The following is a 27,501-nucleotide window of genomic DNA, read 5'->3' on the forward strand; positions in this document are numbered from 1 at the left end:
TCTCCGCATCATGGTTGTTCCTGGATGACCCAATCGGTCGTGCCAAGTTATGAATTTATTTGGGCTAGTAAACTTCTGGTTTACAGTGGCATGTGATTCAATTGCATTAATCTTGGTATAATACAACCCAGATGAAAGTGAGGGTAACTTTTCTAATATAACCTTTTTATTTAAATAATAAATTGTGATACATAAATACTCATGATTTTTCCTCATTCATTGTTTCAATATGATATCCATTTCGGTGAATATCTTTGAAATTCAACAAGTTTCTTAAAGACTTGGTAGATAATAGTGCATTATTTATTATAAATTTTGTTCCTCCAGGAAACAAAATTATAGCTCTTCCGGAGCTTTCTATCACATTGCCCGAGCCAATAATAGTATTAACATATTCTTCTTTTGGCACAAGATGGACAAAATATATATTACTTTTAAGAATAGTGTGCGAACTTGCACTATCCGCAAGACAAATATCTTCACAATATGTCCTTGCCATTTTTCTTCAAAGACAAATAATAATAAAATGAATAAAAGTATATGCACAGTAAAATTATTCACATGAATACTTAACAAACACACATATTAAACTATTCCATCATTGATCAAATAGCCAATATTTCCTTCAGGGTCCTCAAAGAAATTAGATACATCATAATGAGTGGTGAAATTTTCATCATTTGAAACAAAATTTGTTTCCTTTCCTTTGTCATCCTTTTTCAAAGATGCTTGATAAAGATCAACTAGGTGCCTTGGGGTACGACATGTACGTGACTAATGGCTCTTTCCACCACAACGAAAGCATTTATCCTCAATTGATTTACTTTGCCCATTGTTTCTTTTTTTATCCCACTTCTGGTGAGATCCTTTCTTGTGAATATAATTCTTCTTCCTTCCATAATTTTTCTTATTACCAAAATCTTGCCATTTACCTCTTATGGGGTTATGATTTGCCACATTTGCTTCAAGAAATGGGGCGGCGCCAGCAGGACGCACTTCATGATTTCTTAAAAGCAACTCATTGTTGCATTCAGCGACAAGAAGGCAAGAAATTAGCTCAGAATATTTTTTTAAATTCTTTTTCTCGATACTGCTGCTGTCGTAGCACATTCGAGGCATGGAAGATCGAGAAAGTTTTCTCTAACATATCGGATTTGAGGAAGTATCACCGTCTTTTGATGATTGTATCTTTCTTCAAGGTCTTTCCACAGATCTGCAGGATCTTTTAATGTGAGATATTCATTTTTCAATCATACGTCAAGATGACGATGAAGAAAAATCATGGTTTTGGCTTTATCCTTTTGGGATGCATTATTTTCAGCCTTAATGGTAACTCCAAGATCCATTGAATCAAGATGGATTTCAGTATCTAATATCCATAATAAATAATTGTTTCCAGATATATCAAGAGCATTGAATTCAAGATGAGAGAGTTTCGACATAATGAAAATTTGTTACCTGAGTCTTCCTAAAAATTTGATCAGAGTCTCGTGTTAATAACATGTTGTAAAATAAATAAGGAAGAAGTAATAAGTAAAGTATGAATAGAAAAACACTACTATCAGTATTTACCAATAGTATTATATTACTATAAAGATAATAATATATTAATATTATATTAGTAGTATACGAAAAGAGAAAATAAAGAAGTGCTTTTATATTGTAATGTATATAAGAAAGAGAGAGATAATATTTGTTTTATTATTGTTTGTTGCTGTACATCAATTCTCTCAGACCTCACTATTTATAGAGGTAAAGTATTGACTATTCCAAACTTCATTTAATTTTCGTTTGGCTTGGGAACTTCAATTCTTCATAGGGAAAATCAGCTGCCCATATAATGAATGTGCATCCACATCCTTTGAACTTATCACAACAAAGAGCAATAATATCCACTCACAACAAGTATTAACACCAGCACAATAATACCAAATAACAGCAGAAAAATCATATAAATAAGAAATTAGAGACAAGATAACACATCAAGATTTTTAACGTGAAAAACCTCCTCAATGTGAGAAGTAAAACCCACGAGCCACCAAGACCAGGAAATAGCTTCACTATGATGAAAAATAGGGTAGAAGAGAGTCACAAATTACTACACAAAACGTGCATACAACAAGCCAAACAACTCAAGCTTTAAATCTTACAAAACAAGAACAAGAAGATGAAAATACCACAAAAATAGAGCTGCTGTGCGTGACCAATATCTCCAGCTACAGACCTCAAATCAAAGATCTGAATGGTAAAAATAAAGAACCAGATGTGTGGAACACACTGTCCAAATTTGAGATCAATCCAACGGTTAGCAAATTTTCAGCGACCAATTTACAAAGACAACTTTGTATATGTGCGAAAATAACTTTCTCTCTTCTCTTGTCTTTAGTGTTTGGTGTTCTTCTTTCAAAATGAGACATCTCTGACTCAACCCTAACTCACCTTAGCCACTTCAATTATTCATGGATTTGGATACTAACATTTAGACTTTTTCTCCACATAGGAAGGGAGCCCAAAAAACCCAACAAATCTCCCCCTCACGACTATGTGGAGGTAACCGCCAATCCGGCGATTAGGCAACAAACTTCAAACTTCCATCTTAGTAATGCTTTAGTCATCATATCAGAACCATTCTCATCAGTATGAACCTTTTCAAGTTCCAACAACTTAGCATCCAAAACATCACGTATCCAATGATACCTCACATCAATATGTTTGGATCGAAAATGAAAAGTAGAGTTTTTAGCAAGATATATAGCACTTTGAGTAAACCCGAGTTCCTTCAAAAATTTCTTCATCCAAAGCATCTCTTTGCACGCTTCGGTAATGGCAATAAACTCGGCCTCGATAGTAGACAAAGCAACACATTTTTGCAATCTAGATTGCCAAGATACAGTTCTACCCGCAAAGTTGATCAAGAAGCCTGAAATGGACCTTCTAGAATCAATATCTCCTGTCATGTCTGAGTTAGTGCAACCAACTAGAATAGGCTTATCACTTCCATAACACAACTTCATGTTAGAAGTACCACGAAAATATCTCATTATTCATTTTACAGCATTTCAATGCTCTCTTCCTGGATTTGAAACAAAATGGCTAACACAACCAACAGCATGAGCTATATCCGGTCTTGTGCACACCATAGCACACATTAAACTAACCACGGTTGATGCATATGAAACTTTTTCCATATCTTTCTTCTCTTCATCACTTGATGGACTTTACTTGCAACTCAATTTGAAGTATGTCAGAAGTAGTAACGGCCTTTGCTTTCTCCATTTAAAACCTGTGCAACATTATTTCTATGTATTTCTCCTGTGACAACTAAAGTTTCTTCTCCTTTCTATCACGATCGGTTCTTATACTAAGAATCTCCTTTACCGGCCTAAGATCCTTCATTGCAAATGACATTGCAAGTTGCTTCTTTAACATATCAATCCTAAAAGCATTTTGAATTTTTGACCAACAATAAACATGTCATCAACATATAACAAAAAGATAATAAAATCATTACTAGAAAATTGTTTAACAAATACACAATGATCAGAACTAATCTTTTTGTAGTATTGTTTTGTCATAATAGGCTCGAATTTTTTATGAACAGAATGAATTATTCGAGATTACAAGTTAATTTTTTCTTTTAAAGTATAATTTATCAGTATATAAATCTTTTAAGATCAATTTTAGTAATTTATTATTCCTAAAATAGGAAATAAATTTAATTTTATCTCGTAAAAAAAAAAAGAAATAAGACAACAAATAAACAATTTTTTTTTTCTGATAATTTTCCCGCACAACCTCATTGGGAAAAACAATCAGGACTGAATAATAATACTTTCGTGCGTAGAAATTGGAGCTGGGCTCAGCAATTTGAGAGTGTTTCTTTCTTTTCATCACACTTCATCAATTCCATCCATGGAGTTCGAGGTGAAGCTTGTTGCCGCCATCGACAATTGCTTCGTCTCCCTTCCCCTCCCTCTCATCCAAACTCTCCAATCCACGCGCTCCTCTCCTCTCCCTCACATACTCGCCCTCGAGCTTCGTTCTCCCACCCACCCTCCCAACCTCTGGTTCGTCGCTTGGTCCGGCGCCACTTCTTCTTCTCCCTCCGTCATCGAGGTCACTACTGCTGCCACCACCGTTCTCATTATCACGTTTTTTTTTTCTGTTAAATTCGATTCGTGTTCTGAACAATTCGGTTGCATAGGTTTCGAAACAATTTGCGGAGTGCATTTCGTTGCCGAATCACGGTACTGTTCAGGTGAGAGCTGCTTCCAATGTGGCTCATGCTTCTCTTGTTACGATAGAGCCTCACACCGAGGATGATTGGGAGGTTTTGGAACTCAATTCCGAACAAGCTGAGGCTGCTATCCTCAACCAGGTTTTTGTGATTGTTGTTCATTCACTCCCCCAACATGGCATAGTTCAATACTTGGATTAATTGAAACCTGTGAATATTAAGTCTTATATATATATATATATATATATATATATATATATATATATATATATAAAGAAAAAGAAGCAAAGATGGTTAAATAGGCAGCTAGAATTAGTATGATTTCGCAGGATGGCATAAATCTTAAACTAAGAGAGAGAAATGGTGATTTCGAGTTCAACATGGATCAATTAAACTCTAGAATTCAGGAAAGTTAAAGCTAAAGCTTATGGAATATAGTTAGTGTGTCTTGAAGTATCTGATACACGGTGACTATTTTGAAGTGTGAGTAAAGTAGACCGTTCATATGAAATGCCAAGTAGGAATGCTTTTATTTTTTATTTTAAAACCGAGTCCTAAATAGGAATGCTACAGTTTGAAGATAGTTCTGGATGGGAATGTGATAACTAGTGAGAATTACAGTTATAACTTCTTGTGATTGGCTCACATGGTTGACATTCTGCTCATATTTGACTTTACTTTTTCAGATTTAGGGGTCTCCTGTTGGTAGGCTAACATGTACTTGTAATGTAAATGTGCGTTGAGATTGATGGGCAGCTGCCCTGGATTGCAGATATCATTTCTCAACCTAAATTCTTTTCTGTAACAATGAAAAATTGTGTATTTTCAATGCTTTTATTGTCGTTCCCGATGATATATTTTCTATTACTTTAGAGTTTAGATTGGTTACAGGTCTCTGTTCTACCGTTTATTTGAGTTTTTTGTCCTAGTCTGTTGTGTATTACACTAACATAATGCTGCTGATGGCTTGATGCAGGTCAGGATTGTTCATGAAGGGATGAGATTTCCTTTGTGGTTGCATGGTCACACCGTCATCACATTCCATGTCACTTCTGTTTTCCCGAAGAAAGCGGTGGGTAAGATGATGCCTGTATTATATGGTTATCTTTTTGAATTTTTAAGTAGGAGGGTATTGCATGTTGGGAGTGGATGGTATTTTGTTCAATACTTCAGGTCAGGATTGTACTCAAATTGTGAACTAGTCACGTTTGAATTCCTAACTCAATAATATTGTCAATATGTATTGTTAGACTAGAGCTAACTAACATGTGAGAGTTTTATCAGTACAACTCATGCCAGGAACTGAAGTTGCCGTTGCTCCCAAAAGGCGCAATAGATTGTTGGATTCAGCAGGAGATTCACATCTAGAATCCTGTGATAAGGAACAAACTGCAAAGATGCTTCTCCGTATACAAGATCCAGGGGTATTATGTCATACCAGAACTGATGTCAAAGGTGTTGAGCTCCATATGGGGCTCACTTCTGTCGCTTTTGTTCACCCAGAAACAGCCAAGCACTTCTCTTTTAACATGCTTCAGCCAGTTTCCTTAGTACCAAGAATATCCAAGGAGAATGCCAATATTTCGAAAACCAATGTTTTGAAATCCAAAGGCGGGTCAACTGGCAATGAAGTTGAGAATGGAAATTTAACTGACAAGAAACAACATCGACAAGCTGTTGTTCATCTCTTATTTTCAGAATCTGTGGCTGCAGGGCATGTGATGTTAGCCAAGTCTCTTCGCCTCTATTTGAGAGCTGGCCTACATACATGTATGTCAAATTATACTTATATCTATCTTACCTAACTCATAAACTTGAACTTGAGTATATGTGGAATGTGCATACTCATAAATTTGATTATTGAGGATATAACAAAAATTTTTCTTGCATTTTAAATTTGTATCATGCTGGTATGATGGTAATCAGGGAATAACATATCTGTTATTTTAAAAGCACTGGAATTTTCCTGCACTTAGACTTGATGTGGAGATTTCATGGCGTTGGGAGCAAAGTAGTAAGTCAACATATATCAGTCCAAAGGCCAATGACACACTCATTATTCACCATTAAAAATGAACAAAATATCCATTTCAGAGAGAGAAAGCAGAAGAACAATGTAAAAACGTATTAGTAACAGACTATAAACCAGCTTCACCCATAGGACAAATTGGAAGTCTTTTATCTGTTTGTATCTCTGTTTTTTTCCTCGATCTTCTTTTCTAAGTCACATTATATGTTCTTTATTAAATAAGATTAAAATCAGTTAATTATGCTGCTATAGTTTGTTTCGCCTTTATCTTTGGATAGGTGGAAATCATGCCATACGTTGCTATTTGTGTTGTTTAATATATATATTTCAATTTCAGCTGAAATCTTTATCTCTTTTTTCAGTTTTCGTACGATTCTGAAGTGAATATATTCTTTCTTGGTTGTACAGGGGTTTATTTGAAAGCATATGATATCATTAGGGAGAAAAGTATTCCATCCATCACTTTTTCTCCTTGTCAATTCAAACTATTAAAGCAGGATAGTTCTGCTGAGAAAGATGGTCTGGATGGCCACAATAATCACATGAATGGAAAATTACTTGCGAAATCTATGTCAGGTGACTTTGTGGACCCTATAGATTGGTCAATTAACAATGAAGTTGTTGCAGCTCTTTCTGATGAATCCAACTGCAAAGCAGAGGAAGAGAATGCAAATCAGTCTCAGAATCAAAAGGGGATAAAGAGTCTTGTTCGGCTGTGGTATATTGCACAACTTGAGGCAATTACTTCTATTACGGGTGTAGAGGTTAATTCATTGGTCATGTGTAGCCAAACTTTGCTTGATTTCAAATTAAACTGTTATAACCTTGGGGATAATGGGAGAGCTCCCCTACCTTATAATTCTTCAGAGAATAGTGGCAAGACAGCTGAAGTGTTATTTATTTTGACTTTTGGGGATGAACATCTGCATCATGGGAAACCAAATGCATACAAAGTTGCTCTCGGTAAAAGCCTTAAAAGTATCAATATAGGCGATCTTCAGCTTTTTGAAGGGATGAAATTGGGTGATCCCGTGTCTATTCATTCTATCGAAGAGACAGCATCTCAAGAGCACATTAGTTCAAATGTATCTTTACTTAGCTGGATGGAGAAACCAGCTTCTGATATTATTAATCGTAGGTCTTTCTTTTCTTTATTATTTTTTGTTAAAGTGTCCATAACTTATCCAATTTATTCATTGTTTTCATCACCATTCTCATTTAGCAAAACATTAAGTGATTTTTGTTATGCCATTTATATCATATTTGTTAGCAGATGTACAAACTAAAATTGTTTGAACATGAATATGATTCATGATCAAGCACTACGAAGCCATTTTATCCTTTTATCTGACCCCATTTAGTGAGGAGTGGCTTAACTATTGTTGTGGCGAACAAAATTGATGCTGCATATATTCAAATTTTTTTTTATTCTAGGATTTTGCAATAATTCATATGCTGGGAACTTGGCTAGAAACATTGCTGCTTATTTCTATCCTCCCCCAAAAAAACCCCGCCAATTACTTGACTACCACTTGCTAGTTTGTGCTTGACAATTTAGTGGGTTCTCCATTGGTCACGCTGATGCAAGTATTGCATTATCCTCATCCATTTGAGTATGAGAAATGCGTATCTTTTAGCTAATAAATTGAATGACACCTGTTTTATATGGTAAACTTATTTGTTACTTAACTGTGATCCATTAAAAGGCCTCTTGGACTTAGTTTGAGTCTTTAAGGTGCAAGATTTTTGTCTCACCCTTTGATGCTGCTGCTCATTAATTTGAATTTAGTCAGTTAATTATCTACAATGGTTGCATCCTCATGCAATTGGATGCCATTTGGTGATAACCTTGTATTTTGGATGATTGCAGGGATATTGGTATTGTTATCTTTGAAGTGTGGTCTGTGGTTTGGTTCATGCAACTTGCCACTCCCTGGACATGTTTTAGTGCACGGACCACCAGTGAGTACAGTTTAATTTCACTGTCTTATGAAATCCAATGTTGAATGGATTTGGCTGTTATCAGATTAGAAGCTCAAATTTCTGCATGTTGGTGATCTAATATTTTGAGCTATGAACCTTTTTTAACTCTTCATTACTCGTTATACTGCCTTTTAAGGTCGTTTTAAAACTGGATGTTTCTCATTCCGAGCTCGGGATTTGGCTACCTTTTTAAGCTTCCATATGTCTAGTGTTGCTTTCTTATATACCTTCAGATTAAAGACATAAAACAAAATGTATCTTTCAGTGAATTATCTTTGCATTTAAAATTTGTTTTATTATTTATTTGTTTATTTAATTTATTTATTTTGCAGGGCTCTGGGAAAACTTCATTATCAAGGGCTGTAGCCAAATCCCTTGAGAATCATAAAGATATCTTAGCACACATGTATTGATATTCATTTTAATTATTCTTTTTTTCATTTTTCTTTGCGTTGCTCCTGTTTGGATTTTGATTTTCAATACAATACAGAGTTTTTGTGCCCTGCTCAAAACTTTCTTTGGAGAAGGTCCCAATAATTCGCCAAGAACTTACAAACCATGTAATGGAAGCTTTAAACCATGCGCCCTCCATCGTAATCTTTGATGATCTTGATAGCATAATTTCAACTTCTGATTCTGAAGGATCTCAGCCCTCAACGTCTGTTGCTGGACTCTCAGATATTTTGGTTAACATCATCGATGAATATAGGGTAAGAAATACAAGTACGTGATATTTTTCCTGATCAAGACATTCAAATCTAACTTTCTTGCACTTATATGCATAAATAAATTCTATTTTTCTGAAAGCTGAGAAATAATGGAATTACATAGAAAGAAATACACAAAAAGGTTAAATATACAAGAACTTCACTTTGATGCATAATCATTTTATTTCTGTACTGCACACTGGAACAGGAGAAGAGGCAAAAATCATGTGGATTTGGACCGGTAGCCTTCATAGCTTCCATACAGTCACTGGAGAAACTGCCACAGTCTTTGAGCTCTTCAGGTATGCTTTTTGTGCGTAAAACATATATGCAGTTACAGTATATTTTAAAACGAATCTTGACTTTGGCAATCTTTTTTGTTTTTCCCCCATGTGTGTGTATTTTTTCTCATGTTCTAGTTGCTAACTTCTTATTCTACTGTCATTAGGACGCTTTGACTTCCACATACAGTTGCCAGCTCCTGCAGCTTCAGAGCGTAAAGCTATGTTGAAGCATGAAATTGAAAGGCGTCACTTGCAATGTGGTGAAGACATCCTACTGGATGTGGCTGTCAAATGTGATGGTTATGATGGCTATGATCTGGTATTCCAGTTCCTTGGACACAGTTGTGCATCAGTAGACTTTTGTTGTGTAAAATTTTCATAAGTCAATTTTGTTGATATTTATCATTATGTGCCTTCAGTTGCAGATTTCTTGTCTTACTTCAATACTTATTTTGGGTTAGAGTTGTTTTCATCTTTTAGTTTATTTACATCAGACCTCTTCATTGGTGGCAGTGGAGGGGAGCCGCCTTCTCTCTTTTCTCTTTCTTTTGCATTCAGTCAAATTTTCATGCACAAATCCAATTAGTGAGTATGGAATGTAAAAATCACCTTTTTTGTTACGTTAAAAATTTCAAACATGCTCTTGTTTTCACTCAGATTAGTCATTAATTCGTTATTTCCATGGTTTCACCTGCATTTCATTATTGAGTACTTGCTGTCTTAGATGCCTGGTTGACCATTAGGGTTTCAGTTTCCTTTGAACTGTTCTCAAATGTTTTAATGTGAGACGTAATTATTATATAATTCACTCTTTCCAGGAAATATTAGTTGACAGAGCTGTCCATGCTGCTGTTCATCGATTTTTGCCATCAAATGCTGCCAATAATGAGCACGAGAGTCCTGCTTTACTAAGAGAGGATTTCTCCCAGGCAATGCATGGTTTTCTTCCAGTTGCAATGCGTGACATCACAAAATCTGCATCTGATGATGGTCGTTCTGGATGGGATGATGTGGGTGGCCTCGTTGACATCCGAAATGCTATTAAGGAGGTTTGAATTGTTGAAATATTTGAATGCTCGTCTTCTTGGTTTATTTTATATGTGCTTCTTTATGACATTCTTGTGCGTTAACATCTTTTATGTTTCTGTTAAATCATTTTCAGATGATAGAGTTGCCATCAAAGTTTCCAAAAACTTTTGCGCAAGCACCATTGAGGTTGAGGTCAAACGTCCTTTTATATGGTCCTCCTGGTTGTGGCAAAACTCACATTGTGGGTGCTGCTGCGGCTGCTTCATCGCTTCGATTCATATCAGTGAAAGGACCAGAGCTGTTGAACAAGTATATTGGTGCTTCTGAACAAGCCGTAAGAGGACTATTAGACATTCTTTTAGGATATTATTGGTGTATCCCTTTGTCTACTTAGAGTTTCTTTACTCACTTATTTTGCTTCAAAAAAAAGTTTCCCTGGTTATTTGTCATAAATGTCTCAAGATTAACTTTTTTTTTACTCTAAGCCATCGGATCTTAAAACCGTTAGATGACCTAGGCTGATAGTTCTTAGATTCATTTCATATTGAAGTTATTTATTTTCTCTTCAAATGTCTCAGTCTGAGTCTTGAACGCTGGTTTCAGGTTAGGGATATATTCTCTAAAGCAGCAGCAGCAGCTCCTTGCTTACTATTTTTTGATGAGTTTGATTCTATTGCTCCTAAGAGAGGGCATGACAATACTGGAGTAACTGATCGTGTCGTTAATCAAGTTAGTATATTTGTCACTTTTTTGGCTTTATACTTTGTTGAACAAAATCTGACCGTAATATGTATTTGATTTTCAGTTTCTGACTGAGTTAGATGGTGTTGAGATTTTAACTGGTGTATTTGTATTTGCTGCTACAAGGTTAGTATTTCAAGCATGCGTTAATTTATTGGAAGTAAACTTGGAAAGAGTTTGAGTTCAAATAATGTCACATATAAATACTAAAACTTCAAATTGTTAGAAAGTTTTCCTTACCATGTTGGAACTGTGGCTTACTTCAAAGGTTCATAAAATATTCATTCATGGCTGGTTTCATATTAATACTTCACATTCATGGCTGGTTAGGACACAGATTATACAATTAAGGACGTGTTTGTTTCTTCTGACTATCTTTTGAGATATAAAGAAAGAACAAGAGGGAAATGGATATTAGTCATTGTTTGTACTGATATCTGTTTTATGTTGAGCAGTAGACCGGATTTACTTGATGCGGCACTGCTGAGACCTGGTAGGTTAGATCGACTTCTTTTCTGTGATTTTCCATCTTGGCATGAGAGATTGGAAATTCTGACTGTTCTTTCTAGAAAGGTACGTTTGCTGTATATAGTTTTCCGTGTTTTGTTCTTGTCTGCAGAGTGCTTTGAGATTTTTATTTCTTAGGTAAATGTTTTGCGATAAAATGTTCAACACCTACTTGTTTTCCATTGGAATCATAGCCTTAGATATCTAAGCAAGAGAGAACATCCAATGTTGCACTAACAATCTTCCAAATAGGCGGTTAACCCATCATAATTTTCAATTTCAATATTTTGGATTTTCACAAGGTGGTTTTTGCACTCAGTCTTGTTGTTTCTACTAGTTCTAGTTTACCTTCATCCCTGTTGTGAATATATTTCTGTAGTCTCAATCAAATAACTCTTTCTAATTGATGCAGTTACCAATGGCGCATGATATAGATTTGGCCACAGTAGCTAAAATGACTGAGGGATTCAGTGGAGCTGACCTCCAAGCTCTCCTCTCAGATGCACAGCTCGCAGCAGTCCATGAAGTTCTGGACAATTTGGGTGCCTCTGCGCCGGGTAAAGCACCAGTTATTACAGATGCTTTACTGAAGGCCAATGCCTTGAAGGCTAGACCATCTGTTTCAGAAGAAGAGAAAAGGAGACTCTACAGTATCTATGGCCAGTTCCTGGATTCAAAGAGATCTGTCGCTGCTCAGGTTTGTTTCTTTACCCCTCTTATTTTCTCCTTCTCAGTCTTTGTTTGTGTCAAGTCTTTATGCTCATGGTTCTGTTTAGAAACATATTTAACCAAGGGTAGCGGGCCTAGGGCCAGATGCTCTGAATAAACCTCTGCTTGCTTCATAAACTTACCAAGAGGAAATGCTACTTTCATTGAACTAACGTAGTTTCATTCTAAGATATACTATGCATTCATTCTGTGCTAAGAGTGAGGAGGCAGTGTTGGATTTTTAGCTACTTTAGTATTGGGGAACTGACACCATGAGCTTTATTAAGTGAAAAAATTAGTTCTGGTTATTGACAATTTATTGGCAACTTTTGCAGACATCTTTCGTGTTTGAAAGTGACTAAATATCAATTGTAGCCTTTCATTAGTGGAAAAAATAAATGAAAATTCTTCGTTTTAAATCATAGTACATTAGGTGTTGTAAATTTTGAAATCTCAAATATCAAATTATATTGAGTGATTGGAAATGATGATATCATGACTAACTGTTAAAGGTCGTCAAATTGTGGTATGATACTTAGTTACGTGAATGCTCTTTTAATGCGTTTATTGTGTGCACTTTCTCAAATCACGTGTAAATGTGCAAAGAATAAAAACACTCCGTCATCTGAATCACAACAGAATAGAATTATGTAATCACTTATGAGCAAATTCTTTATTTCCCTGAATTGGTTAATAGTAATTAAACTCATGCAACATTTTCTTTACCAAGTGTTTATTATCTCTGTACCCACAAAATTTATCAGGCACGTCACTTGACTAACCATGTTTTTATTTCGTCATTCGGTTAACATGCTGCAGTCAAGGGATGCCAAAGGCAAGAGAGCAACTCTAGCGTGACAATTTGTTCACGTAATAAAGTGCCAATTTTGTTCATACTTCAAAGGGTAGAAGCTGCTACTTGGTTATTTCTCAAGAAAGCTGCTCTGTTCATTTGTACCTAATTATAGCAATTTGTACAGGAGTTGACTGTGATTCAACTCATCGTGTGTTGTATTACATAAAGTGAATTCTCCTTCCTATGTTGCATTGTTGCCAATAAAATATCAGAAGAGAAGAGTTATGTACAAACTTATAGTAGGTATGAATAGTATAATCCTCGTTGCAGACTGCACCAGATATTTCAAGCTTGTGCCAATTTTACTTTTTCTCAGTTTCCTCTTTCATGAAAACCATAAGAGGAGGGTGAATATTGAATAATCATTTCCAATTGTAATGATCCCAGTTAACCTTATTACCAGGGTTTTCAACGGAGTTGCCAAAATTTGAGCTTATGTTTAGGCGTGTAGCTACCCGTAGTCCTTGGATAAACCTTTTCTTACTAGTTTAGTTTCTGTGCATTTACAATGTAAAATAAGCTGAACAAAAAAATTATCCGAGAAAAATTCAGGCATCAATAAAAATAGTTTTAAAAATGAGAACGAAAACGAGAACAAAACTAATATTAGATCGACAAAAAATAATTATTTTAATGTAAAATATTAAGCTCTAAAATTGTGTAAAATATAGAAACATAATTTTGTAAAATTGTGTTTATTAGGTAAGATATGGACAAAAATATTGTGTCCTGGAGAATATAAAAACACTGAACGAAAATATAATTTATTTTTTTATTTATTATTATTATTATTAAATTTTTATAATTATATTTTTTATTATTTTATTTTTTATTTTAAATTTTGTATGAAAAATAAAAATAAATTAAATTTTTTGTTATTTATTCTATTTTATATTTAGTTTACTATTAAATAAAATGAAAAATACACAAATTTTAAATTTAAATTTTTATATATAATTATTTTCATGTAATAATTTTATATAAAGTCAATTGAATATGAATTTTTACTGTTTTAAATTTTATCGTCTATAATAAAAATTTTATTATAAAATTATAGAAATAAAATTAACCATTAGCACAAAAGGTCACAAAAGTTAACCTAAAATTTAAATGATATTGTCTTTTTATATTTACTTAGCCAGTGAATTTGAGTCTCTTTATCTATAAAAAAAAAATCACAAAAAAAAAAAAACCATTAGCACAAATTTTTTTAAAAAAATATAAAAAAAAAAACGGAAAAAACCACATGAGAAGGGAAACAAAAGCAACGAGATTGTCGAACTTGGGTTGCAGCCTCTGCGTGGTGTGAGAACGAGACTCAGAAAAAGAAAAGAGAGAGAAAGAAAATCGAAGGCCACGAAGCTCGCATCGCTTCCCAGAAGAAGACGACGCTTCCCAGTTGTTCCGTCTTGGGTACGTAACTCTCTGCAATTCTTCTCTTTCTCCCTTTATCTTTCTCTTCATTCTTCCGCGCGTTTCATCGATCTCTCACTTTTCCCTTTTTTATTTTATTTTATTTTTTATCACTTCAACAACATCTCTTTCTTCTTATTGTGTTTACATTATTCGTCGCATTAGCCTCCAAATTATCGATTTTTCAACCAATTTAAAGAAACCCTTTTCGGGAGTGCTTCAATTTTCTGCGTTGCGGGTAAGTTCTTGATGATTTTTCCTATTAGGCTTTCGCATTTGAGGGGTTAATTTGACCTAATTTTTTTTATTTTTTCTTATGTGGGTAATGCAAATGGTAATCTAGTTGTTTTTTGGGTCTTTCTGTTGCGCAATTTTTTTTATTTATAATTCTAGGGTTCGTAGCTCTTTCGAAAATCAACTAGTTGGAACACAAGGGCTCAATTAGTTCTCTTTGTAACTTTTAGAGAAAATGGGGTCTCACTGTTTTTTCTATCCAATCTCATCGTTTACTATGTGGGAGTATCAGAATTTGATTGGAGTTAGCGTTCCCAGTTTCTCATCTGTTAAATGGACAGAAACCTCCTTTCATTCTTAAGCCTGAACTATTCCCTGGGTCATTGGGTGTAATTTTATCAATTATTCAGTTTGGACCTTAAAATTTTAAATTTCCTATATTTTAATCACCTGATCGAGTCTAGTTCATGCATTATTTAACCTTCATCAGTTGGTTGGATAGAAGGGGACTGAAATTTAACTTTGAGGAATCAAGAGGATTTGAGTATGGCTGAATGGATGTAAATTTTGTTTTGCACGAAAAACTAAAAATAATAGTTTCACATAGTTCTGCCTGTTGGTGAGGATTTGGTAATGGCATGTTTACAATGCTGAGTTTATGGTTTTTTTCAAGGGCTTGTCATGCAATGGGTCCTCACCATTCACATATGTTGACTACTACTTTTTATTAAACCATTTTATTTTAGAGGAGGAGAGTACATTATGTTGACTATAGCTTTTATTTTATTATGGAAAGTTCGTAATAGATAGGAAATATTTGCCAGTATATGTGTTATTGTTGCCAAATATGTTAGAAACACTTCAATTTGTTAACAACCCATGATTTTTGTCACACCATTCAAAAGCTAATCCTATTTTGTGAATAGTTTCTGGGCATGTATTGGTCGAGCTGTGTAGCAGTGCTGTTTAATTTTTTAAGAACTTATTATTTGAGTTAGTTATGTTCTTTGTTTTTATGCCTGTTTAAGTTTTGGGTTGTTTTACTCTGTCAAATACTTTGTCATTGATGAGGCTTTTTCAAGCTACACTGCATCAGCTCGTGAGATGTAACTTTACTGTATCTGGGCCTTATATTTTGCATTTATTGCCTGAGACATATTGGCTAGACTAAAATGTTGAAATGAAACTGCAACAATCATTGTTTATTTATCTTTTGTTATTCTATAATTGCGATGCACAAATCCCATTATATAACATCCAAAGGTAATGCCAAATCTTTCATTAGCAGTATGTACTGCAAACCTATTGTCTCTTTAGATAATTATCTGACCTTGGATGTATTGGTTTTGCAATAAAAAAGAAAACAAAAAAAAAATCATTTTCAATCACCTACAGTTTCTGTATTTCTGTATAGTACTCAATATTTCAGGTGCATGATGTTCATTTACTTTTATTTATCCTCCAGAATCATTCTGCTACATGATGCTGAAGAAGTGACACAGAAATTTATTCAGTGCACAGAACACTGATACCCATGGCAGGACTTGTCTCTGGGGAACTGTCACATCATGGAGCACCTGATGGCAACTCTTCTAGAAGTTCTAAGGACAACCAGGAAGAAACACTGGGTCGCTGGTATATGTCCAGGAAAGAAATAGAGGAGAATTCCCCATCAAGAAAAGATGGAGTTGACTTGAAGAAAGAGACATATCTGCGCAAGTCATACTGTACATTCTTACAGGATTTAGGCATGAGACTTAAAGTGTGAGTTTTCTGCTATTAATTTTATTGTTTGTATTTTATCTTTTCTTTCAGGCATCTCATTCACATACTTAGTGGTATTTCTTTGGATTGCTCCGAAAAATTTTGTGCTTTTTAGCCAGACATTATTTTACTTCTGATTTCTTTGTCTGTCTTTCTTCCAACCTGCTACTTACTAATTTTAATACGGTTGTGCGTCTGAATGATACTTCGAACCAACACAGTCTTGTATAAAGAAAGCACTTTGATGCAACTTTTTTATATAGTCGGTGCCCTTGGCAGATGGATGGAATTTACCTTTTAAACATATGGTTTGTTACTTTCCTTCTTGCAGGCCTCAGGTTACTATAGCTACAGCGATAATATTTTGTCATCGGTTCTTTCTTCGACAATCTCATGCAAAGAACGACAGAAGGGTAGGTTGTGCTTTAAAATAGATATTATTGGCATTTTACTTCTCCAAATCTTTACTAGGTTTCATTTTAATTTGGGATAATATCTTTGTGCTCATGCAAGGTGGTGTTCAGTGTAGAAACCTTTTTTAAATTTCATGTTAACTTTTCCTTTGGATTAGAGGTGGCAGATACCTAGGGAATTTTTTCTTCCACATGTAATTTTCAAGTGTTCAAAGAATATGCCTGATATTGGGTAGCTAGTCAATCCATTTTTAAATTAAGCTGCAATATGAACACCTATAAATTGTGTGATGTTGCTGTATAAAGCAAATTTATTTGATAAACATGGAAGTGATATTTCATAAACAATACAGAATTGAGTTTATAGACCTACAACATCTTTATCTGTTTAACATATGCAAAAGTTTTCATGATAATGCTTCTAAGCTGAGTGCAGTACTTATTTCTTTAATCGTGATTTGCAATTTTTGTACAATTTTCACATCAGATGAGTTTTTTTTTACTCTGTGAAGTCTTGGTTTAGAATAATTTGAAGCTGAATTAATCTTCTTAATTTGCAATTTTTTTCAGTTTTCTTTTGTCCAATTATACTTAAATGGAAGTTCAACTTCTTTAACTGTTCTAATTTTTTAGGTTTCAAAATATTAAACACTTCGGCACCTTCTTATATGAGTGCTCGTAAAAATTATCCAATATCAGGAGTGATAGGAATTGAGCCACGTGATGGGCATTGGGTAGAGCGAGTTTTTAGTTACATAAATAGAGGAATTCTAGAGGGCCAGTAGAATTTATTGGTTTTGGCCAGCAGTTTGCCAGCAATATTTAAAAATGTGTTGGTGGATTGCTAGACTAAAGGAATTAGGTTGATGGCTAAAAGTGCTGACCAAAAAACAATAAATCTTGGTGGACCTTGAGCCTTTTTCATAAATATTCATAAATATTATGAGAGAGAATGAGAGAGGTAGAAGACAAGAAGCTATAATTGGAAAAGCACAGGATTTCTTGAGTATCTTGAATTGTTTTTCCATATTGATGAACATACATGCTTTCTATAGTATCCTTATCCAGTTCGATTAAGGATCTTGTAGTAATGTTATATCTTTAGATTACATAACTGGAATCTCATTATTCACTTGGTATACATCTTTTTGCAGACCATTGCAACTGTCTGTATGTTCCTTGCTGGGAAGGTTGAAGAGACTCCTCGTCCATTGAAAGATGTTATTCTTGTTTCTTACGAGATCATTCACAAAAAGGATCCTGCAGCTGCACAAAGGATAAAACAGAAGGTGTTCTATTACTGCCGGTGCATTGACCAGTTCATTCCCATGCACAAAATTCTTTCACATACAGCCATTTTTTTCACTGTTTGTACCTCTCCATCAATGGAGTGTAGTTCAATTTTCTATTTACTTCAAAACTAGGCCTCCCTCCAGTTTGTCAGTTTCTAGTCAATACATTCTCTATCTAGGTTATAGAAACATGGTTGATGCCATGGCCTCAATATTGAAATCCTATAAAATGTTCATCTGACTTGTAAATTGTGGAAAGTTTTCAAATGATTTTCATTTTAGTGCATTGTTTGGATATATCATTTAGAAAATGATATTCTGCCCCCCTTTTATTGTATAGTTGATCTGATTCCACCATTTCACTCTTGTAGCCGTATTGATAAAGTATCTCTTGGCATCTTTTGGACTTTATTCTTTCCCTCCACTTTCCTGTATATTTGGTTCTATTTATTCTAACTTGTTACGTATAAATTTGTTCAATAGAATTGGTAAATGATGCAGGATGTATATGAGCAGCAGAAAGAACTAATTTTACTTGGAGAGAGGGTTGTACTGGCCACTTTAGCATTTGACCTGAATGTTCAACACCCCTATAAGCCCCTTGTCGAGGCTATAAAGAAGTTCAATGTTGCAAAGAATGCCCTTGCACAAGTGGCATGGAACTTTGTTAATGATGGGTATGATTTAGTTGCTATTTGTTCTAATCTGTCCTTGTTGAATCTATTTTGTTTATACAGATATATATTTGTTTACACACTGCAAAGTGGCTTTCAGGCTGAGGACATCGCTCTGCCTGCAATTTAAGCCACATCATATTGCAGCAGGTGCTATTTTCCTTGCTGCCAAGTTCCTGAAAGTGAAGCTTCCATCAGATGGGGAGAAGGTTTGGTGGCAAGAGTTTGATGTCACCCCACGTCAACTAGAGGGTTGGTGCCATCCCCTCAATTACTTGCATATTCAGATAGTTAACCCGATTGGACAGCCTTTCTTTGTTCCCATGGCTTAATGCTATGATAATTTCTGTCATTGCCATGTGTATGGATGGTTATCTTTTACCGATCATGTTAGGCATTTTCTTCAAGAGAACAAACCCAATTTTGCTCATGGGTAGTTTGTTGTTATAGATAGAATATCCTTCTGTGTTGTAATAGCTGGATGCTTCTGCTTAGCCTTCTGAGTCTGTGTTTATGTTGTCTTGCAGAAGTTAGCAATCAAATGTTGGAACTCTATGAGCAGAATAGAATACCACCATCTCAAGGAAGTGAAGTAGAAGGAAGTGGTGGAGGGGCAACGAGATCTGCTACAAAAGCTCCTGGTTCGAATGAGGAGCAGGCCTCAAAACATACATCCTCACATCCAGCTCCGCATCACTCATCTGCAGAAAATCATGTGGTAGTACCTAGGGGAACAGAAAACCAAAGCAATGATGGGAGTGCAGAAATGGGCAGTGACATTACTGACCACAAGGCTGACCTGGAAATAAGAGAGTCCCGGAACTCTGAACAGTTTCCTCTGAAAGATAACAAGAGAGAAGTAACAAATAGATCTAAATCTGGGACTGAACGCATAGTTTCAGGAGACCAGGATAGAATTGTTGGGACAAAGGAGGCTTCAGAAGTAGGAAGGAGGGATGATCTGGGTTCGCATAAGTATAGCAGTGTTGGTCGAAATATGGAGCTTCGTGAAGGTCCTGTTGGTCACTCACCCAAAGAAGCAATGAAGATGATTGACACAGACAAAGTGAAGGCTGCACTGGAAAAAAGGAGGAAGGAGCGAGGGGAAATAACCTTAAAGAAAGATGTCATGGATGAGGATGATCTCATTGAGAGGGAGCTCGAAGATGGCGTTGAATTAGCAGTTGAGGACGAGAAAAACAAGCGCGAGAGAAGACGGAACTGGTCTAAACTGGACGAGGCAGATCACTGTGACCATGAGGAAACCGGAGATGGTAAACACACAAGCATGAAGGGACAATTACAGAAAGATATGGATGCAGACAATGCAGAAGAGGGGGAGATGTTAGATGATGCTTCATCCCTGTCTAACAATCGCAAGAGAAAGATGGGAAGCCCTCCTCCGGGTAGGCAACCGGAGATGAAAAAGCGGGGTACTTCCAGTCTCTCTGAGGATGGAAATGTGAAAGGTAGAGTTGGCTATGACTATGAGGAATGATGAGGAAAAATTCTTGCTGAGGTGAATGTTCTACTGTCCTTGATTTGGTTTCTGTGATTTGCCTTAGAAAGTTGCAAATGAATGAATTTGGAGGATGCTATGCTCTTGTATGCGTTGCACATTTCTTATTTAAGGAACGGAATGCCTCAATTTTGGTAGTGACATTGAAAGCTTACCTATTTAATATGTATTTCTACCTGAGTTCCCTTCCTTAAAAAAAAAGAAGGAAAAAAAAATTCAATGATTGAGAGCTGTAATTGGCAAAGCAAGAATTTCAAGTTATCTGTTAGATCTATCTACCTCGGCTACTTAAGAAAAGTAACACGTCAGTTTCAACCCATAGAGAATTGGGTTGAGAATCCACCGAATGTTACCATTTCACTTAACTATATAAATGCAATAGATATATAAGTTAATTTAAACACTTCATTTCGTCCGAACACCAAAATGATATTGGTCTACCATTTTGTTATCTTTTGTATTTTTTGTCAATACAATTTCATTGATTAGAAATGCAGGCCTAGCCAGATACATGATACGTATATTGATTTGTACATAATGCAAAGTTAAAGAGCATGAAGTAAGGATACTCCATGCAACCCTACCAGCGCTGAAGAGATGTGTTAGTTTTCATTCTCCCATTCATGAGTCTGCCATTAACATCTCGTCCACTTTTCTATTACCCTACCATCGACATTTCCATCACGAAACTAAAGATATAAGATCTTAGATTTGAGAATATAAGCTTCACTATTGGCGCAGTCTCCACCCTCATTAACATGTTTTTACTGAAAATAACAGAATGGATGGATGAATTAAGGGTCGACATGGAGAACTGGTTCTCCCTAGAAGGATTAAAGCCAAATTTGCTTGCTGGAGGTGGCTCTAATTAGATGTTAGGGTTTGCGATTTGCATGGTCATGCAAATTTGTATTTTCTTGGATTGTTTTGTAATTTTATATTCTTCTGGGAGTCTAAGATTTTGTTGTAATATAATACTTTTAGAGGTAACTATCTAAAATGTAGGGTGGTAATATTTGTTTATAACAGCTTAGGAGGCACACATTAATATTTGTGTATAACATTTCCTTCACAATATTAAACCAAAATACTGAAAGTAAGGTATATTTAAAATAAGTACAACAATTATGTGTTTATTAGATGTGCCATATTTATATAAATTATTAGATTTTATTAGATGAAAATCAAAGGGTAATATAAAAGAAGTATATTAATGAACTCTAATAAATACAGAATATCTTAGTATATAAATAAATGTTTTAAATGACAATACTTTAATACATAATACTTTAACGGGCCTGCTACACATACAAGTAAAAACGGTATACAAGTTTTACAAATTGGCCCAGCCCATAAAAATACACGCGCAGAGAAGAGCATTGAATGGAGCGTCATTTACACGCACTCCACTCAAACGGTTACGCTTCGCGTAAACCGCCCCCTTAATGGCAAACTCTTCCACTTCTTCCACTTCTCAAAGCCATTCAGAGAAAAAGCAACCCTTCCATTTTCGAGCAACGTTCGAAACTCAAGATATACAACTCGTCGCTAACATTCGAAAACTCCATCAACACACCATAGAACTCTCGATCAAGAATCTCCAGAGAAAACAAAGCTATAATACTCAAGGTACGTTACATTACCATTGCTGTATATTTTCCATATTTCGAACTAGGTTTTACTGTTCTTCTACGTTGTTGTACATTTTACTGTTCTTCTTGCTCTACGTCTCATTTTACAGTTTATAATGTTCTACTTGTTCTAGGTTTTACTGTTATTCTTGATTCTATGTTACACTGTTCTTCTTCGTTCTTCTAGGTGTTACTGTTCTTGTTGTTCTAGTTCTTCTGGTAACTGATTTTTTGGGGTATATTCCGTAGTTTGGTGGTATATATGGAATAATTTGTTGGGTGTATATTTCTGAACTGATATACTGTAATAGTCAGCAGTTGCTTATATTTGCTTGTCCATGGGTGTATATTGCTTGACCTTGTAATGTTGCTTGACCTTGTATATTGATGCATGTTTGAGTGATACTTGACTGATATATATGGGTGTATCTGACTGATATATATGGGTGTATCTGAATCATATCTATGGGTGTATCTTACTGATATCTTTGGGTGTATTTTTCATTTTAGAGAAAATGGCAGCAAGAAACCAACCTGGAAGAAATGTAAGAACAAATATATGTCTTACCTGAAATCAGTTTTATATAATAGAAATATATTTGACTATAATTTTGTTTTTGTTTACAGCAAACCAAAGACCTTAAGTGTGCAACACATCTCCTAAGTGATAAATTCAGAAACATGAGTGAGGAGAAGAAAACGATTGTGAGAGATTTGGGATTCGGTGGCTTGATGCACATCCCACCGCTAAGGGTGCATCACCAAGTGTTAAGGGAGCTGGCTAACAACTTCAAATTAGGGGAGAACAGACTGGAAACCGGATACGGTTCTTTTAAAATAACCCCAAGAAAAATAGGTCATGCGCTTGGCATCAACGCAACAGGTAACTCGCTAAAAATTATAAGTGTATATTAACTGATGCTTGGGTGTATTTGAACAGATTTTGATACTTTGTTGTTTTCCTTTTTGTAGGAGATCTATTTCCTCAGAAAGTCGATTATAAAAAACTTTCTGAGGATGACAAAGTAATTTTTAGAAGATTCCAGGGTAAGACCCTCAAAAGTCTTACAGATGAGATGATGGATATTAGCGTTGGTAACGAAGAGGATCGCCTAATGTTCAAGAGGATTTTCATCCTTTATATACAGATGGCGTTCCTTTTGCCAACGACAATAAACAAAATCTCGCCTGTGCACCTGGCCCCAATTTTTGAGATGGATAGCATAACGGAGCGAAACTGGGGAGGGCATGTTTTGACCTTTATCGTCAAGGGCATAACCGACTACAAGGAGAAAAAGAAGAAGGCAATTGATGGCTGCCTCTTTGCCCTGATGAAAATTTACTTTCATCTTTCTAAAAATAAAGGCAAGAAGAGGGCTGAAAGACCGCCAAAACCCTGGATTGCCAACTGGAGTAAGGAGCAGTTGGTCGAAAGAATGAATGCAGAAACAGAGGAAATTTTGGTAAGTGAACATAATATGTTGGGTGTATTTTATTTATCTGAATGCTGCTAAATAAATTATCTGATGTTTCAGGGGATTGTAAAGATGGCGCAAACAAGAGAGAAAATGAAAAAAATAGAGAAAAAAGAAAAAAAACAAGAAATAAAAAAAACAAAAAAAGAAAGGCAAGTTCAACATCGTCTTCGGAGAAAGAAACAACTGATAGTGACAGTTCTACCTCTGAGTCTGAGACTCAAGAAGACTCAGAGGATTCAGCAAGAAAACAACCTAGCAAAAAGGGAAAAAAGTAAGTACCATACTTGGGTGTATTTTCTTTGTCGAGTTGGGTGTATTTTGTGGAACCATTTGGGTGTATTTTGTTTATCAAGTTGGGTGTATGTTGTTTATTAAGCTGGGTGTATTTCGTTTGTTGTGTTGGGTGTATATTTTTCATTCAGTTGGTTGTATCTTGTGCATTCATTTGGGTGTATTTTATATCTTTAGTATGTTCTAAATAATGATTGTTTGCCTTTCAGAATGGACTCCAAACAAAGAAAGAAGAGTCAAGAGGATTCAGATTCTGATTCAGATTCTGAATCAACTGATGAGTAATGTTCTGAAATTATTACTCCTTTCTTTTGGCTTCATTATCAAGATTTCGTGTATTAACTGAAGTGTCTCTTATTAACTTATAGAAGCGAAGAATCATCACCGGTGGAGAAGCAAAGAAAAAAAAGAAAAAGACACAAAGAACACCAAAAAAGTAAGCACTTCTTTGGATAATATTCTGTGATAAAATTAATTTTTTATTTCTGATTCATACTTGTTTTTTCCACCCAGAACACAATCCAAAAAGAAAAAAGTTGTTGTTGAGCATTCATCTCCTAAAGAAGAATAATCCTATGATGGGTACAGTACTTCGTAAGCTATATTACCGTCTATCATCATATTTATTTTTGTTAACATCTTCTTTTATGAATGTAGTGAGAGATATGAAATAGGAAGTGAAGATCTAGATGAATTGTTAAGGGAAAACAATGAAAAATCTGCTGCAGAGCGGTATGTCTTGTTGGGGTGTATATTTCAGATTTTACTGTGTTTTCTTTGCTAATAATTATTTCTTGTTTCGCAGGGAGAAGGAAGCTGACATGCGATCGACAGAAGGTCGCTATCTCTCCTCTGAAATGTAAGAAGCTTTATTTAATAAAATCTTTTTATCATGATTTACGTGTATCATATTTTGTCTGAATAACATGAAATCTGTTTAGAATACCGGACGTGAACTTGGAAAGTGATAAGCCTTCCTCTCAAGGACACACAGAACAAAGTAGTGTAAACAGGCCTGCAGAGAGCATGTAATTTCTCTTTCAAATAACCGTTACTTTTGTTCTTTTATTACCTTCTACTTCTAATTCTGTATATATTTTTTTTAGAAAAAAAAGCCCTTTATTATTTTATTCGAGAAAAAAAAGGCAGGAAAAAAAAGCAAAAACTGCAAGTATGTAAGTTCCCAAAAAACAAAGCATGTCTTCCTTTTGAATTGTTCGGGTGTATTTTTTGACTTTATTTGGGTGTATTTTAGGTTGAGTCTGGTTCAAGAGTCAGCCAGTGAGCTGGCTGATTCGAATATAATGGTTGTGAGGGAAGAGACACCGTCGGAAGCGCTTGCAATGTGAGTTTTTCAAGAATATTTCAACCTTATAACCTTATTATTTTCAAAGGCATTGTTAACCTTTCATTTTTCTTCTTGTTTAGAGTTCCGATTCAAGTTTTCATGCCAGTGTTGCAAACAACCACTGTGCCGGAATTTGAAGAAGCACCTGAGATAGATTTTGAACCAACCCCTCTGCTACAAATTGAAGGAACTACAAAAACGTAAGAAATAGTATTGGGTGTATATTTGTTTAGAGTTTGGGTGTATATTGGGTTACAGTTCGGGTGTATATTTGCTTACAGTTTGCGTGTATATTATTCCTGAATAATTTTTTCGTCATGATTAATTTGATGTGCCGTACAGCACTCCTGAACCCCCCCCCAACAACTTGAAGAAAGCACAGCCACACTTCCCCCAACTCCATCTAAAAGATAAGTTCATCAGAGTAAAATCAATGTATGGGTGTATATTGGGTTACAGTTTGGGTGTATATTATTCCTGAATAGTTTTTTTTATGTCATGATTAATTTTCTGTGCCGTGCAGCACTCCTGAACCCCCCCCCCCCCAAAAACTTGAAGAAAGCACACCCACGCTTCCCCCAGCTCCATCTAAAAGGTAAGTTCATCAGACTAAAATCAATCTTTACTTATCATCCGTATATTCTTACTCTTATAATACGTTATACATGATCACGCAGTTATCCAGCCGAAGAAGCGCTGCTGCGCTGATGATGATGGCACGGACAGCATCGTATGTTCCTAAAACAGATTCAATGCCATCATTCAGCCTGGGCTTCACTGATTCAAGCCAAGAAGAAGCAGCAACGCAGGAGGGAGCGTCAACGCAGGAGGCAGACAGGGCAAAAACTCCAGAAACTGCAAATTTGCTAGAACAATTAGAGGATTTGGTACAAAAAATAGCAAGCAGTGCGGTGAAAGAAGAAAGTAAAAGTGCACAAATTCAAAAGGAGACTGGCGGAGAAAGTTCTGGGATGTTTGAAACTCCTGCGGGAATAAATCAGATACGGGTGATATGAAAGAGAAGTGCTACATCTGGGCGACGCGAGTGAAGACATACGCAGATGGCAGTACTAACGAGTTTGACAACCTGTGCACTCTGATTGCCCAAGACAAATACATTTTGAATAGAATGCACCTTGCATCGCTCCAGGCAGGAAGTTATATAGAATCTGAGGTAATATTAGAATAACATTAATATTTTAACACCAAAGTTAACTGCAATGTTTATTAATGTAAATTGATTTCGGCATATATTTCTAGATTGTATCTACCATGTGCCTCATCCTCAACCAGAAAAATGATAAAAGGTTTCAAGAACTAGTATACTGTCTCCCCCTGATATTGTGGTAAGTGTTACTTCTATGAATTTTGACTGTATTTTCTGTATTCCTTAGGGTGTATATTCTCTGATCAACGGGTCTGTTTTTGTATTCATTTGGGTGTATTTTTTACGTTCAATTGGGTGTAAGTTGTGTAGTCATTTGGGTTTATTTAAAGTATTCACTTGGGTGTATTTTCAGTATTTCATTTGTTGTTTCACAATTGTTGCAGAGCATGGCCGTTTCGAAGCACCCAAACGGGGAATTCATATCACCTAAAACCAATAAAGAATTCAAGGTGGAAGACTACCCAATGTTTATTCCCTTCATAGATGGAAAAAAATTAGCTTTGCATCGATATGTGAGTTTTTATTTGTAAAATTTGTTAGTACCGTTCTTTACTTATATGCCAAATAAAATAACACACTGTTGAAATGTGGCAATCCTTCAGATTTTTGCGCCTGTTTGCTACTTAGGCCATTGGTGGTTATGGGTGATTGATACAACAAAAGGGAGATTTTATATACTTGACCCGCTACACAAGAAAGCTCCAAGCGATGGGAGAAAGTAGCTTAATAAATTCACTGTAAGTTGGCTCTATGTTCTTTATTTTAATAGATAAGTGTATTTCAATTCAATATAAGGTGTATGTATGTTTTGCTTTGGGTGTAAGTATGTTCTCTTTTGGGTGTATTTCATTCAGGTGTATTACTGATTTGTTTTGTTTTTTAAGGGATATGTAATTTCAAGAATTAGAGCATATGCCGGCGGGGCACCTCTGAAGAAAAAGGAGAATGAGTTGGAAATTAAAGCAACATACGTTAAAATCTCAGGCCAAAAATTAAGGTATAAATTTGTGACTCTGAACATTAAACTTTCCTAAATGAGATTTGTAATTTATTTTCTTCGTTTTCAGCTATGACTGTGCTATTTACGTTATGAAGTGGCCTGAGTTAATTGAGCCCGAAAACATTAAAAGGGCGAAGTATGAATGGGATAATTGGCCACAGGTAACTGTCTTTAAAACTATATAACTCTGTATTA

At 35.4% G+C, this 27,501-nt stretch overlaps 2 protein-coding genes across 3 annotated transcripts; both read left to right on the top strand.

The window, feature by feature from the left end:
* The first annotated feature begins 3,774 nt into the window (after window positions 1-3,774).
* PEX1 (peroxisome 1) lies at window positions 3,775-13,477 on the top strand. 2 transcript variants are annotated; one of them, XM_088483674.1, is made up of 17 exons: window positions 3,775-4,116; window positions 4,205-4,378; window positions 5,214-5,313; window positions 5,522-6,007; window positions 6,675-7,400; window positions 8,137-8,228; window positions 8,582-8,655; window positions 8,740-8,959; window positions 9,165-9,258; window positions 9,405-9,559; window positions 10,059-10,289; window positions 10,403-10,603; window positions 10,873-10,998; window positions 11,075-11,136; window positions 11,466-11,583; window positions 11,930-12,214; window positions 13,045-13,477. In XM_088483674.1, exons 1-17 carry the CDS (start codon window positions 3,913-3,915, stop codon window positions 13,081-13,083), a joined length of 3,387 nt encoding a protein of 1,128 aa, XP_088339800.1. In that variant the 5' UTR covers window positions 3,775-3,912; the 3' UTR covers window positions 13,084-13,477. The 2 variants fall into 2 exon arrangements, with proteins under 2 accessions (XP_088339800.1, XP_088339801.1); XM_088483675.1 differs by having other exon boundaries at window positions 3,791-4,116; window positions 5,214-5,309.
* A 716-nt stretch (window positions 13,478-14,193) lies between these two features.
* On the top strand, window positions 14,194-20,634 carry LOC107639142 (cyclin-T1-3). Its single transcript, XM_016342573.3, has 7 exons — window positions 14,194-14,494; window positions 16,194-16,492; window positions 16,824-16,905; window positions 18,060-18,194; window positions 18,699-18,874; window positions 18,972-19,123; window positions 19,399-20,634. The coding sequence occupies exons 2-7, from the start codon at window positions 16,263-16,265 to the stop codon at window positions 20,367-20,369; spliced, it is 1,746 nt and encodes a 581-aa protein (XP_016198059.1). The 5' UTR covers window positions 14,194-14,494; window positions 16,194-16,262; the 3' UTR covers window positions 20,370-20,634.
* Window positions 20,635-27,501: the final 6,867 nt, after the last annotated feature.

Source organism: Arachis ipaensis, chromosome B4, assembly GCF_059453495.1.
Source record: "Arachis ipaensis isolate K30076 ecotype BB chromosome B4, ASM5945349v1, whole genome shotgun sequence".
Lineage (NCBI taxonomy): Eukaryota > Viridiplantae > Streptophyta > Magnoliopsida > Fabales > Fabaceae > Arachis > Arachis ipaensis.

Excerpts from the sequence above, each read along its gene's own strand:
- PEX1 (XM_088483674.1), top strand. The coding sequence starts at position 3,913 with ATGGAGTTCGAGGTGAAGCTTGTTGCCGCCATCGACAATTGCTTCGTC. Across the intron at positions 4,117-4,204 it reads CTTCTCCCTCCGTCATCGAG|GTTTCGAAACAATTTGCGGA; the intron begins GTCACTACTGCT and ends TCGGTTGCATAG. Across the intron at positions 7,401-8,136 it reads AGCTTCTGATATTATTAATC|GGATATTGGTATTGTTATCT; the intron begins GTAGGTCTTTCT and ends GGATGATTGCAG.
- LOC107639142 (XM_016342573.3), top strand. The coding sequence starts at position 16,263 with ATGGCAGGACTTGTCTCTGGGGAACTGTCACATCATGGAGCACCTGAT. Across the intron at positions 16,493-16,823 it reads TTAGGCATGAGACTTAAAGT|GCCTCAGGTTACTATAGCTA; the intron begins GTGAGTTTTCTG and ends TCCTTCTTGCAG. Across the intron at positions 16,906-18,059 it reads ATGCAAAGAACGACAGAAGG|ACCATTGCAACTGTCTGTAT; the intron begins GTAGGTTGTGCT and ends ATCTTTTTGCAG.